Source organism: Muntiacus reevesi, chromosome 3 (assembly GCF_963930625.1).
Source record: "Muntiacus reevesi chromosome 3, mMunRee1.1, whole genome shotgun sequence".
In the NCBI taxonomy this organism is placed as follows: domain Eukaryota; kingdom Metazoa; phylum Chordata; class Mammalia; order Artiodactyla; family Cervidae; genus Muntiacus; species Muntiacus reevesi.
This window is the reverse complement of record NC_089251.1, coordinates 70,222,291-70,237,226: the sequence shown is the minus strand read 5'-3', so window position 1 is coordinate 70,237,226 and position 14,936 is coordinate 70,222,291. Positions and strand designations below refer to the sequence as shown.

The window sequence follows — 14,936 nt, the reverse complement described above, 5'->3', positions numbered from 1 at the left end:
TAAATGAGATCTTATGAGTAAAATACTTACAAGAGTTCATGGGATATGATCAGCCCTCAGAAATGGGTAAAATAATTATTACTGTTATTTGATTTTACTATCATTACTGTTTAGGTGAGATGTTAACTTTCCCAAACCTCAGTTTCATCATCTACAATGTGAATAAGTACAGCAGCCTTACCAATTAGCCACAAAAAAAATAACAGAATATTATATGCAAATCTTGTAGCTAGTGCTTAGTGAAAAGCAGATGATGATGAAGATGGTATGGGGGACCTTGCCTAAGGATACACAGAAATAAATGGTAGAGATTCTATTTCACCAAGTCTGTCTGACCCCATGACTGAACCTTAATTACCAAGCTTTATTGCTTCTTGCATTACCCTTAAGAAAAAGCACAATAATTAATTGCAAAGGCCAAGGAAGGGCCCCTTTTAAGAGCGGATACAGAAAACCATATTAATGTGGCATGAACAGGAAGATTGATTGACCTAATTCGGTTCGGAAGTAGCACTGGAGGTCCCCTCCATTTTATGAAAATGATGGACCAGCAGCAGCACAGTGGCATTAACAATGTGCTTTCCTAGTGAGTAAAGATAGCAGAACCAGCTTTGCAGATCTCTACAGCAGTAGGGGTGACTTTGTACTATGCCCACCTAATTTTCCAGTTTATTCCAATTTTGACCTATGGCTCTGGACAAACTGTTTAAGGTCAAGGGTAGAAGCTAGTTGTTCTGCGAGTCACAGCAAAAGAGGGCTGGGGATGCATTATCGAGAAACCCTAACTCAATGGAACAACTGCCTGAAAGTAATAGTAGTATTGACTTCTGAGATCTATAACGAGCCATTGAAACATTATCCAGATGCCAGCTGGGGCTCTTCTTTCCTTACAGTTCTAGAGAAGCCTTGTTTGAATCTTCCCAATCCACAGAGGATGAGAATCTAGCTTCCTTCCTCCTGTGTTCCTGTGAATTCCAGGGAGACTTTGACTTCTGCTTTGGCTTCCGTATCCCCTGTGCTGCCTCACTCCCAATGAACACAGCCTCTGTCTCCACCACAAAGTACTTTTGTCCAGCCCAAGCATTTATGATCTCAGTCATCTGAACAAGTTGGTGCACACCATACCTGGCTTCCCACTATCTAGATGACTGTAGCCTCCATCGCCAGCCCCTGCTCCATAGCAAGACAACCCCGTCCCCTCAATTTTTCACAGCAGCTTCAAGGTCACCTTTTGGAGCCCTTGATAGCTCTGCTAACACCCCAAGTAGACTGCCCAAATATTTCCTCAAACAAATCCAGGGTGCCACATTTCTACAGCGTGACCCTGCCTCCTGATCACAGACAGGATGTGCGTTCCAATCAAATTTACTCCCCCAAGAAGGTGGCACTGGGACTCCTAAACTCAAGTGAGTTGCTCTTGGGTATTTGAGTTGGTCAGGGGTGGAAGGCCAGGTCTGGGGAAGCCAAAATTTTGCGAATGCTGGTGAAAGCAGAGAAAGCCAGTGTGCAGAGAAGGAGAGCATGTGGCCTCCCTGTGAAGACGGGAGAAGGCAGCTCCCAGCCCTGGTGGAGACCAGGACAGGAAGAGAGGCTGGGTTGTTGCTGACAGCTTTCCAGATTTGTTCTCAAGAGCTCCAGCTATAAACTTTCTCTTTCTTGACCTTAGGTTCCTGGAATGCTACACTCTGCCCCATTTCCTCCTTTAAGTTCATCTGAATAGGTTTATGCTTCTTGTACCCCCTCCCCAAAATCTTTGTCTTTCTCTCCCGTCAGGAAAAAAAAAGAAGAGGGAGGTCTGAGAGCAATGAAAACTAAGACTTAAGTCCTTCTTCAGTGAGAGAGATGACATCAAGTTTGCCTTCCCAGATGGTCCTAATGTCGGGAGCTCTTGGCTAAGAAGCTCAGCCTCTAAGAAGACAGCTCAGCCACACTCCTGATGCTCCCTGAAGAGAGACACACATGGAAGACCTAGCTGTGATGAGGCTGAGGCCCTGTGAGCAGTCACCTGGCCCTTAAGGACTCAGCTCTGAGCACAGGCAGGCATTTTGTTCTTCACACCATCCACAGCACCAGCTTTAAGAGCTCATCCTCTGTCGTCCCCTTCTCCTCCTGCCTTCAATCTTTCCCAGCATCAGGGTCTTTTCCAATAAGTCAGGGGAAGGACGGAGGTCCTTAAAGTTGCACCAGGAAAAAAAAAGCTAATGGGTGGCCCACATGCTACCAGGTTTCATCTTGAGCCTGTGGCCAACCATACGAACTGGTTTCTCTGGTGAGGCCACAGAAGCCCTCACCTTTATTTGCTGCGTGTGCTCCAGGCGGTCAATAGCAGTCAACTGAGGTGAATCCAAGAAACACTAATACAACTTGTTTCCCCTGGTCTATTGCGAAAAGTGTTAAATTGGGGATTTGAAGACCAGCCCGATCTAGAACACTATCTGACTGGCTGTGTACAGCCTCTCCTGAGCATGTTTCTCTCATCTGCAAAGGAAAGGCTCAGATCAAAATGTCTCCCAGACCCCTTCAAATAAAAAGTTCCCAAGATTCTAACAGTGGGAAAAGAAATTTTAGATAATAGAGTTGACGATGGGAGTTGGAAAAAAAAAAAAAAAAACCCACAGAAAGCTAAGCATAGTAAAACAATGCCCAAAGTAGAAGAGATTCCAAAACAAGTGTCAATACATGAGTGAAGGAATTGAAAAAAAAAAAAAAAAGAAGAAGCTAGAGGGTTGGGATGGGGTGGGATGTGGGAGGGAGGTTTAAGAGGTAGGGAACATATGTATACTTATGGCTGATTCATGTTGATGTATGACAGAGACCAACACAACATTGTAAAGCAATGATCCTCCAATTAAAAAGAAATAAAAAAGAAAACAGAGTCAGAGTTGCTGGTAGGGAATAAAGAACTTAAACTCTGTGGCAGTCATGGAAGCTGGTCCAAGGGTTTTAAGGAAGCAGAAGGAAAAGCTTCCAAGCAACACGTTGGACAGCAGGTCCGAGGCAACTGGGCAGGAGGAAGAAAGGATGTCTTGGGGGGGGGGGGGGGCGTGTCAGTGGGGAGGGAGAGTGGGATTAAAACAAACTGACAAACGCATGATAGTACAAAGAGGAGAATGAGACTGATTTCTGCAAAGCCTGAGATTTCAGTGGAGAAGTCAGGAGAAAAACAATAGTTTCATTTCTCCAATTGTATTTCAGTTGTTATACGGGAAACGGCTTAACAAAAATGTCAAGTCTCACTTTTATGTACTCAGAGCCCAGCTGTGTCTGTTCTGCACTGTGACAATTGCCTCCAGAGTGGCCTCTGTCCTTAGCCCATCCTCTGTACCAAAGTCAAAGGAATGATTCTCAAGCGTACCATAATACTCCACTCTCCCACCTAAAACCCCTTCGCTCCCTCCTCTTCACCTTCTGCCTTCGTGCTTAGCACCTTCTGAATAAGCACATCACCCTGCTCCCTTCTGAGAAGCTGAGAGCCTTCCAACACACAGCCTCCTCCCCAGGGACCATCTTTTAAGCTCCAGTTTAATCCCATGCAAATCTACCTCTGTGTTTATAGCTACTCGGTCTGAAAAAGTCAGCCTGACCACAAGCAGCAGGGCAAAAGCACGTGAAGCTGGGTTCTAGAGAGGTCCACTCACCGTATTAGAGCACGTGTCTTTGGGGAAACCTGAAACTGAGAAGAAAGGGAGAGTAGACGGAAGTGCAAATACATACGGGAGAGAAAGTAAGAGGTAGAAGCCATGAGGCAGAAGCAGAAGGATCTACGTGGGAGCAGACACAGCAGAGACGGTTGGGGGTGTAGCCCTGGATTAGGAGGCAGCGGGTGCTCCCGATGGCTCAGTGATAAAGAATCCACCTGCAATGCAGTAGCCTCAGGAGACTCAAGTTCAATCCCTGGGTTCGGAAGATGCCCTGGAGAAGGGCGCGGCCAACAGACTCCAGTATTCTTGCCTGGAGAATCCTATGGGCAGAAGAGCCTGGAGGGCTACAGTCCAAAGGGTCTCAAAGAGTCAGACACAACTGAAGCAACTCATCATGCATGCACACACGGGCACTCATATCCAAGGAAACACCTATGAGGGTTGCTCTTGAGACCCCAGCATGACAATCAGAACAAAGTTCTTATTCTCTGCGTGGCTGCACTGTTCGGTAGCTGAAAGGATGTCTTGTCTCTCTTACTTCCTAATGGGTCCTTAAAATAATCTCCCATTAGCTGAAGTAATGTGAGTAAATCTCTTTCCCTTACAAACTGAAAAAAAAAAAGAAAAAAAGAAAAATAAATGCAATGAAGACAGCCTAACCAACAGGATAGACAACATGTTTAATGCCATCTCCTGCTTTAAGGCTAAGTTCAAAGTCAGACTCTGAAAGTTTTGTATTTGTGTAAACTATCTGGGTAAGGCAAGCAGGCTATCAGATGTCACTTGACTGAGTAGACAAAGCCAGGGTGTATTTAAACATGATCAGAGCTTTGGAATAGAATTTGAATCACTGATGTTGTACAGTAATGGTTTGTCAAAAACACAGAAGAGAGAGAGAGGGGGGCTATGTGGTCTATACGGGTAGGGAGCTGAGCAATAGAGACTGATATGAGATCAAGATGAAAAGACCAAGAATGCTATTCATCTTCAAACCTCTGCTTAGAGACTGGACCTATTTGTAAGGAAAGCCCTGGTCAGGCTGTCTCTGCCTAGGGGAGCTCTTAGTGGCTTAGAAGCTGGATAAACAACAGCAGGTGATTGCTTTTCGAAGTAGGTGTTAAGGAGGGCTACGAGGGAGGTTAACAAGCAGACACGGCTCATGGTGGTGACAAGGAAGAGACGAGATGGGAGGACAGAGGGAACGCTTGCTCAGGGCCCATGGGGGCAAGGAGCGTGGGGCATGAGCGAGAACGAAGGGCTGAGCTGACCTACAATTAATTGCCCTGTAAGTGAATCATTCTCTCTTAAGTAATTTTGCTAAGTGGCCACCTGAGGGCACTGTATCCTCTGCACCTAGGAATCACTTAATTTCTCCTCATGAAGGAAATTTTCCTCCATTTGCTGAAGGATAAACTAAGTAATGCCTTAAGGAAGGGGGGCCATGGACCCAACGAACATTGGGGCTTGAGGAGGAGGCAAAGATGACCCTTCCCTCCATCTTTGTTCTGGAACTAGATTAACGAATGAGCAAGACTGACCTCAATTCAAATCCCTGGGTAATCAATTGTAAGGAGTAAGTAAAATAACCTCATTTAAACCTATTTTTTTTAATATAAAAAATTAAGTTTAAATAATAAGTAGTTCCCTAAACAGTATTTTATAATGTCAGAGACTGTGTAAAATAGAAAATAATAATAATAATAAAATCCATTTAGTGTTTGGTAGGGAGTCAATATATAGGAGTTCCTTCCCATGTACATACACAGGCAAGCAAACAGATGTGCCAAATAGAGGAACAAGGGAAGGAACGGCAGGAGGAGCTAAGCCAACCCTTTCTCTTTCTAAAGGGGGCAGGGCTCAGAAGTTCCACAATGCAAGTAGGCGCAGCTGTGTTAGGCAATCGCTGCACAGAGCAAGTTTCTGCTGCTCTTCCCATAGCAAGAGCTTGTATATAAAGGCCAGAGAGACTGGGACACAAACAGCTGGGAAATAATGAAAGCAAGACCGTGTCAGCGGGGAGAGACACGCAACCCCCTGAGAACGTGGCAGTGTCGCGAAAGACCATCTGAACAAGGGCACAGGCGGGAATTCTCAGGGTTCATTGGACTCTCGCCCATCTCTGACCACCTTCTTCCCAGTCAACCTGGGGAATGGGATAATCAGCCCCTAGCTTGCACATTTCCACACTAAACCACTGTTTACATAATGAAACAGAGCCACAAACAGAAGCACGTGTTATTCTGAGGACTAACCGCGGAATTCTGGTTGGGCAAAAAGGCAAAGTCGGCTCCCCAGCGCCAGCGGAGACTAGAGACGCTTCCCCCGCCCCACCGGCCTCCCAGAGGCAGGTTTTGCAGCCTTAGGCTGCCCTCTAGTGTCTGTTTCTGGTTATGGTTACATAAGAAATAAAAATATTCCCAAGGCTCCTGAAGCAACCAAAGATCACTTTGGCTGAGAACTAGGAAAACAAGAGTAAAATCCTAACATGAAAGCAAAAGCAGGCTTCGCACTAAAATTCGAAAGTGAGTTAAATTTGGCCTCAGCATAGACACTGCATTCGTTCAGGGCTCTGAACTACAGCATCTGGATTAGTGAGTGTAGGAGACCTGCACTGGATCCCTTGGTCTGGAAGATCCGCTAGAGAACGCAATGGATACTCATTCAGTATTCTTGTCTGAAGAAGTTCATGGACAGAGGAGCCTGGTGGGCCCCAGTCCATGGGGTCGCAAAGAGTCAGACAGGTCTGAACTGCTAATATTTTCACTTTAAAAGTGCAGACACCAAAAAAAAAAAAAAAAAGTGCAGACACCTGGTCTTCCCTGTACATCATTCTCAAAAGATCATTGCTTCAGTCTGTCTAAAGGTGCAGAAATATGAACCCCATAGACCCCACCACATAACTGATGTTTTTAATCAGGGAGACCTCACTCTGAGAGGAACTAAAGATTGTGGCAATGACTGTACACAGAGTGTAGACTAAACCTGATCATTTTCTTTTAATTCTAAAAGGGCAAAAAAAGTACAAAATAAAATCATTATCTAAAGTCAGTCACCTTTCATTGTTCTTGCATTTAGAGTGGCTGAATCCTACGTGACTAGCTAGCGTGCAAAGGAAACAGTGCTGTTAAAAAGGAATGAAATTGGGTCATTTGTACTGACACGGATGTACCTAGAGTCTGTCATTCAGAGTGAAATAAGTCAGAAAAAGAAAAACAAATATAGTATATTAACGCCTATATGTGGAATCTAGAAAAATAGTACAGATGAACCTATTTGCAGGGCAGGAATAGAGACTCGGATATAGAGAACCAACGTGTGGATGGAGGGGGAGTGAACTGGGAGACTGGGATCGACGAATGTGCGTGGCCATGGATAAAATAGATGGATGGTGGGAACCGGTGGTGTAGCAGAGCTCAGCTTGGTGTTCTGTTTTGACCCAGAGGAATGGCATGCGGGGTGGGGTGAGGGAGGTCAAAGAGGGAGGGGATATATGTATAATATAGCTGATTCACTTCGTTGCATAGCACAAACACGGCATTGTAGAGCAACTAGATCCACCACTCCCCCCCCAAAAAAAGAAAAAAATCAGAGTGAAGAGTGCCTGTGGATGTTCTCCTTTCTCATTGAGGCCTCCTAACTCCAGGGGGCATCCAGGTGGGAAGGGCATCCAAGGCCTCGCTGCTCATCCTTCAGGGTCTCTCCGAGAACTTCCCTCCTCTCATACTCCACTTGGTGATGCCTGATTACGTTCTCTGTCCTGTAAATGTTCGCTTAGTGTCAGCCTTCTGGGAACAGAAAGCTCTTTGTGACAGAAACCCTGTTGCCCTTTTCTCTGCCATGCTCTCCACATGGAGCACAAAATAAGCACTTAGTTAATACCCCTCATCTGACCAGGGCCCCTGGCTGCACACGCCAAAAGGCTGTGCTTGCAGAAGCTGTGAGCTGTCCACCCCAGGACCACAGGTTCTCCTCCCGTTCCCCCTTGCTGGGGACCCAGAAGGCAAGGGGGCTTTATTGTTGCCATTGGATCACACAGCCAACTGCAAGTCCACAGCTTTGCCTGTTGGTGTCTAAGTTTTAACTTTAGAAACTTGCTTTCACTTTCTGGCACGCTCTGGTAAGTCTAAACACAGAGGAATTTCACAAGGTAAAGGGGGGCATAATCATTAGGATAGAATTTTTCTTTGTCCACCTGAGAAATTTATCTCAAAGATAAAGAGTGTTATTTTTTTAAACACAAAGGCACTCAGTCAGAAGTCAACAGTTAGCACCTTCATATTATATAAAATATTATTTTCAATTCATAGTTTTCATTTTTATTACAGAAAAAGCCTTTCTTATATTCAGAATCAAGAAACACTCCATGCTTTAATATAAATCAGCTCTGAGGGTTTCTTAGGTTTGTAAAAGTCCCTTCCACCACTCGAAAGAATCCCATACGATGTCATCCAATTACCCTCACTCTGATTTTTTAAGGGACAATAAGCAAATATTTATTCCTCAGGAGACAGCGTCCTACTTGTCCTATAAAACACCCACCGCCTGGCATGCTTCTGTCCGGTCTGAGCAGTTCTGCACGTGTCACGGACTTCACCGGTGAGCTGCTTCTTCCCAGGCATTTTAGCCTCCCGCCTGGCGTTCACAGTTTCCAGGGAAGCTCATTCATGCTTCCCGAGGCCTCTTCCCACACAAACAGAACCCCATTTTGCTTTGGCTTTGGTGTCTGACACAGCCAGCACACCGACTGGCGCAACCTCTCCCTCTTCCTTGACAATTACCACCTGAGACTGCCGTGAAAACCGGGCCACGAGATAGGGACGGAGAATGCCCTCTCTTCACTCCAGTCGGAGAGAAGAAACAGGGTGAGCCTGTAAAATAGCATGTCCTTTCAGCTGCATTTTACTTTTTGAGCTAAGCCATTAGCTTTGTGGGCATAAACAGGCTCTCTTTGAAGTTAACAAGAGGCTGACTCTGAGAGAAGGGTTACAGCCATCACCACATACTTTATGTGTTAGACAAATAAAGTACAGAGATTGTAAATATATTCTGCAATTACAGAAAGTGAAATCCTTTTCTTTCTTCTCTCACCCTGCTTAGAAAGAATATTTTTTCTCTAGAAAGAAAGATTTTCTCTTTGCAATTCCCCACTCCCCTATGTATTTTTCTTTCAAATCAAAGAGAAAGATCTTATCAATATAAATGAACAGCTCTTGCCAGGCAAACATGTGACCATGATGATTCCCACGGGCTTTGGATTATATCAGGACAGAAGAGAAGGAGCCATGGAGGGGCGTGTGTCAGAACTGAGGTTGTTTTGGTCTGCTGAAGCAGTTGTTTTAACCCTGGGCAAGTCATTCAAAGCTCAGATTTCCTGCAATCATATTAAAGTGCTAATAACCTCTTGTCTAATGCTTGCTGTCATGGTAAATGAGATAGAATCTATGCATATGCTCTGAGTGAATCACAAAGTCCCATTCAAATAGAAACTTCTGTTATTTTCTCCTATTACTGACAAGTTTTGTAAGCATTTTGTCTTGCTCACTTGAGTAATCAAGTATCAATAAGGAAGGAAAAAAGTCTGTTAAGACTTTCTTAGCAGCTGGTGAAAGAATATTTGCATTGGTGTATGTGGGTTGGGCAGATTCACCATCAGAGACTCAGGATACAAGCCAGCCTCAGACCCCTGCTGGTCAGAGGCTCCATATGCATCTAGGAAATCTCACCAAGAAAAGAAAACTAATAAGCTCTAGAAGAAACTCACTAGGTATCTGGTTAATTTGACTCCAGATTGATTAAAAGCTGTTGGGACTAAAAGGTGTTGCAAACACCTACTTTTCTTTATAATAACATGACTAAGAATACATTTTTCTCACTCTTTAAATTTTAATCATGCATGCATTCTTAGGTGTTGTATTTTCTGAGCTGCTATTAAAAATACATATGTTTCTGCCATATAAAAGAAGGAACAGACCCTTGTGTTCTGTATTATTAACTACATGCTAGAGATGAAATTCTGGTCAGTCTCTGCAGAAGGCGCGCACACACACACACACACACGCCCCAAAGCCAAGGACGTGCCACATGTACACAGCCACGTGTGTTCCTGCCTGCTGCTCTGCCTTCGCACACTTACTCTTCAGGTCCAAGTTCCTGGCTCCTGCCGTGATTTGCGTTGTGATTTTCGTGTCGATCTTTACAGTGTGGAGGTTGCTGGTGTCCCTTGATATCATCACGTTGTGCCACTGATTGTCATTAAGAGGTTTATTTGAGCTCCCTTTGATGAGGTTAGCACCATTTCCCAAATCAAACACGTAATGTAAGTACCTGGGAAAAAAGGGGAGGTAAGAAAATACCATCACTGTTTGAATTTTTTGATGGAGTCAAACTACTTATTACAAATACGAGATCTTTTTCAGGTAGTTGCATCTTTGCTAGAAATCATGAGAGTGAGTTGTACAGAAACGTGTAGGAAACACTACTCTGTTTCAGGAAGGAAGATTCTTTACTGTCAATACAGGAAATAGTGAACATACTTCTAAAATTGTGGTCCACATTCCACTTCATCACTGTGGAAAGTAAATATCTATCGCTACACACTCTCTGCTCTCACCACTTTCTCCATTCTCTGCCAGCCAGACTGAACTGGCAATCCTCAGCTTCTTTCACCTGGATCCACACATCTTCCTAATTTCCCTGAGTGCACGACCTTCCCTGACTCTCCTGAACCCTTACACAAGACCATCTTGGGAAACTTCCTGGTGGTTTTCTGCTAAGTTCCTGTGTTCACTTGTATCCCCGCTGGCCGTGTGCATCCGTGCACCGTGCACTTGGTGGAGTGTGAAGTGTGTGTGAGAGCATATATATGGACTTCCCTGGTGGCTCAGTGGTAAAGAACCTGTCTACCAATGTAGGAGACTTGGATTTGATCCTTGGGTCAGGAAGATCCACTGAAGTGGAAGTTTCAAGAAAATGTCAGGAAAATTTTTTTATATTCTTCAAGAAACTCTGACATAGAATTAAGCTTTAGTTAAATGGGATACTGTGGACTTGAAGTAATCTGACTGCATGCATTAGCTATTTAACTTAGCACAAATTAGCCAACAAGTGTGTAGAAATTCTTTTGTAGAATTACCATGCACATAGTAAAGAAATGTACATGTGAAGAGTAAGATCTATGTAATGCCTACAGTAAACTAAAACTTGACATTATTTGTACTTTATGTATGGAAATGTAGGTATTAAGAACTGCATTGAATCCCTCTTAACTTTATAAGATACCTAAAAAGGGATTTAAATCAATGATTTATTAGCAAACCGCCTTCCTTCTTCTGCTTAATGTATAGTTATGGAAAATGAGGTTCATTTTCCCAAAGCTCTAATTATTTGTCATTGAACAGACCTATACTTACCCTTTAACTAACTCAACCACGATAAAGTCGTTTCCATCCCCACTGTTATACAGAATTAGTCCATCTAGGGATGTTGTCTTGAACTGGAAAAAAAGATGCATAGACGTGTAGGCTTGCAACGTAGCTAAGGCAACATAGCTTGATTTGGTCTTGAAGGTGACAGGGTCTGCTATGATGTTCCTGAAGCCAAACCTGGCGTTGAGCTCACAGTAATCGATGTCACCATTTTTACATAAGTCAATGTATGCCATTCCATTAAACGTCAGGCTCTGCAGGTGTCCGATGAAGTTGGAGGGAACAGAAGACAGATACCGGCGTTCTGTGATGATGCCAGTCTCTATATTGTGGAACTCCAGCCTTGTATGATCCCCTGCCATTTGACCTAAAAGGAAAGATGGTCCATTACTATTTTCTGCATCTATAGGGCACTTTCAGCTTTAGACTTCTGTAACAATATCACATTTTAAAATGCAAGGATCTACATACCTCCTCGATATTCAGTTATATATGTTAAAAAACAAAGAAATGACCTTACAGGGTGAGACTGAATCAGATAATATTAATAAAACTCTCTCAGCTCAACTTTTAATCTCTGCCCCAAATTTTAGTCTTAACAAAACTGATCCTCATTAACTGAAGTTGTAGAATTTTTTACAGGTAGAAGAAAGAAGTGAAGAAGAAGAGAAAGAAAAAGGAAGGAAGGAAGAGGGAGAGGGAGGGCGGGCAAGAGAGAGGGAGAAGGATTAGGGGCAGTGATCGTCCTGCATCATCCCAACAGAAAGTGATACATCCCAGCTCCATGGTGATGTGATGTTTGTCTTTATTGAGAATGTACTTTAAGAAAAACAAACAAAAAAAGCAACAGTATATTTTCCAACAGCAACAGAAATATTGAAGACCTGCTGACTGTTCTTCCAATATGAACCATGAAAATGTGCTTGAAATTAAATATGTGCTTTGCACCTTCTCTTTTTGGTGCTGGATAATTTCCAGTCTTTCCTAGACCTACTCTCTTAGTCAAGCAGAATTTCTGTTGATCTCTCTTGGATGTCTGCTATTTTCCTTGCGCTTAGGTTTTGGATATCAAAATTGAGCACAACATACTGATTCAAGGCATGTCCAGTTTTTAGAATATCAGTAAAATTAGTCCACGTTACCCGAAGGTATAATCTTAAACACCATAATGTGAAGGTTGGTTGCCAAGTTCTTTAGTGATTCACTCTTCAACTCAACTCCATCCCTGTTCATCCCACCATCTTTCTGTACCAACCCCATTAAAAGCTTACCTAGTCCTGTCTTTACCTCCAGAGTGATAACTATACCTAACATCAAGGTTGAAATCAAAATTAACAAAGATGTGAACTTGTTTTCTAAAGTACAGCATAAATTACTCTTATCACTAGTAAATCATTAGTAATTTGTCCCCAGAATCTTGTTCTTGTCTAATTAAACTGTCATTCAGATTCTTTAGAAACTCAAAAATGTCATTTAAATTGCAATGAAGTTCTTCCAGGTGTTAGCTTCACTACTCAATTTGGCATAATTGGAAAATTTATTGAGCTTACCCTATCCCATCATCCCTGATATTAATGAAAATATGAATTAGAACTGATCCCAGGCTCAGACCTGAGAAAAGTCACTGAACCTTCTTCCCACGTGTAATGAAGGTTGAACATCTCCCGTTCTGGGCCTCCTTCGGCCAGTTTGATAGATTTCCATTTCTTTCGTCAAGACAATAAAATACTAGGTGAGATTTGAAAAGAAATCTCTGTAATTAAATTATAAAAGACATACTTTTTGTTGTGCAATAAAAATTGCTGGCATACTCAATTGATTTTGATACTAATAAACTCGTTGGTATTAAAAACTCTCCCCCGAGTGGTATTTAGCTCTTAATCCCTGCACCTCTTTGCTAGTCCTTGATCCTGACAACAGTTCCTGTCGTCCCTTAATTTGCTGTGGGTTTTTCTTTTTTACAGTTATTAGTTTGTCCTGATTCCTTCTCTGCAAATGTGTTTTTTTTTTTTTTTTTTTTTTTTTTGTTAAGACAAAAATTACCACTATAAATAGCTCTCTCTTCTCTCTCCTCCCCAGGATGCCTCTCTCTCGTCTATCCCATGCAAAAACGCAACAGCAAAGAGCAAAGTCTGACTCCTTGTTGGATCTGTTTCTTTGACTTCAACCTTTGCATTTTGTTGCTTTTGTAAATATAATCACTAAAAGGATGCTGTCTATTTACAGCTGTAAGCACACATATTGTCCTGCTTGGGGGGACCCTGCCTCTCCACCTGAAGATTAAAGCGCCTTTGCTTGGCTCACAGGGAGACATGCGGACTCTGCCCACCTGTGAATGGCTGCAGAAAAGAGGATGATTAACACATCCCCTCCCCAAAGCTGGCCAAGCCAGGAGGTATTTTGCAAGGATTCTGGCCTTTCTACTTTACTTAGGTACGTCCTCACCATCTCTGTTCTGTGAAAGAAACTAGGAGACTGGCATTCAGACCCGCCAAGACTCTAGGACACTAGTCCGCCATTGTCTCCGATGTCCGGCTTTCTGAATAAAGGTGCTATTCCTCGCCTCCTCTCCTGGTGACTGGCCTATCATGTGGTGAGCAGATCAAGCTACAAGTCGATAACAACAATACTATTAAATCCTTAGAAATTCTGGTTTCTCCTATGACCTCATTTTTAAAATTATTTTAATTGGAGGCTAATTACTTTACAATATTGTAGAGGATTTTGCCATACATTGACATGAGTCAGCCATGGGTGTCCATGTGTTCCCCATCCTGAACCCCACCTCCCACACCCTCCCCATCCCATCCCTCAGGGTCATCCCAGTGCACCAGCCCTGAGCACCCTGTCTCATGCATCGAACCCAGACTGGCGACCTATTTCACGTATAGTAATACACGTGTTTCAATGCTATTCTCTCAAATCATCCCACTCTCGCCTTCTCCCACAGAGTCCAAAAGTCTGTTCTTTATCTCTGTGTCTCTTTTGCTGTCTCACATATGGGGTCATCATTAACATTCTTCTAAATTCCATATATATGGGTTAATATACTATATTGGTGTTTTTCTGACGTACTTCACTCTGTATAATAGGCTCCAGTTTCAGCCACCTCATTAAACTGATTCAAATTCATTCTTTTTAATGGCTGAGTAATATTCCATGGTGTATATGTACCACAGCTTCCTTATCCACTCATCTGCTGATGGGCATCTAGGTTGCTTCCATGTCCTGGCTATTATAAACAGTGCTGCGATGAACATCGGGGTGTACGTGTCTCTTTCAGATCTGGTTTCCTCGGCGTGTATGCCCAGGAGTGGGATTGCTGGGTCATATGCCAGTTCTATTTCCAGTTTTTTAAGAAATCTCCAAACTGTTCTCCATAGTGGCTCTACTAGTTTGCATTCCCACCAAGAGTGTAAGAGGGTTCCCTTTTCTCCACACCCTCTCCAGCATTTATTGCTTGTAGACTTTTGGACAGCAGCCATCCTGACTGGCGTGTAATGGTACCTCATTGTGGTTTTGATTTGCATTTCTCTGATAATGAGTGATGTTGAGCATCTTTTCATGTGTTTGTTAGCCATCTATATGTATTCTTTGGAGAAATGTCTGTTTAGTTCTTTGGTCCATGTTTTGATTGGGTTGTTTATTTTTCTGGAATTGAGCTGCAGGAGCTGCTTGTATATTTTTGAGAGTAATTCTTAGTCAGTTGTTTCGTTTGCTATTATTTTCTCCCATTCTGAAGGCTGTCTTTTCACTTTGCTTATAGTTTCCTTCATTATGCAAAAGCTTTTAAGTTTAATTAGGTCCCGTTTGTTTATTTTTGCTTTTATTTTCATTACTTGAAGAAGTGGGTCATAGAGGACCCTGCTGT

General features: G+C 43.0%; 1 protein-coding gene across 18 annotated transcripts in view; it reads right to left on the bottom strand.

Annotated features, from left to right (window-relative positions):
* NRXN1 (neurexin 1) overlaps positions 1-14,936 on the bottom strand; it is a 1,155,776-nt gene that overhangs the window by 583,818 nt on the left and 557,022 nt on the right. For all 18 annotated transcript variants that reach the window (XM_065927354.1, XM_065927345.1, XM_065927343.1 and 15 more), the window contains 2 exons: positions 11,051-11,432; positions 9,775-9,965 (listed from right to left, as the gene is read on the bottom strand). In XM_065927354.1, the coding sequence (XP_065783426.1) occupies positions 9,775-9,965; positions 11,051-11,432 (573 nt within the window). The remainder of the gene's footprint in view (positions 1-9,774; positions 9,966-11,050; positions 11,433-14,936) is intronic.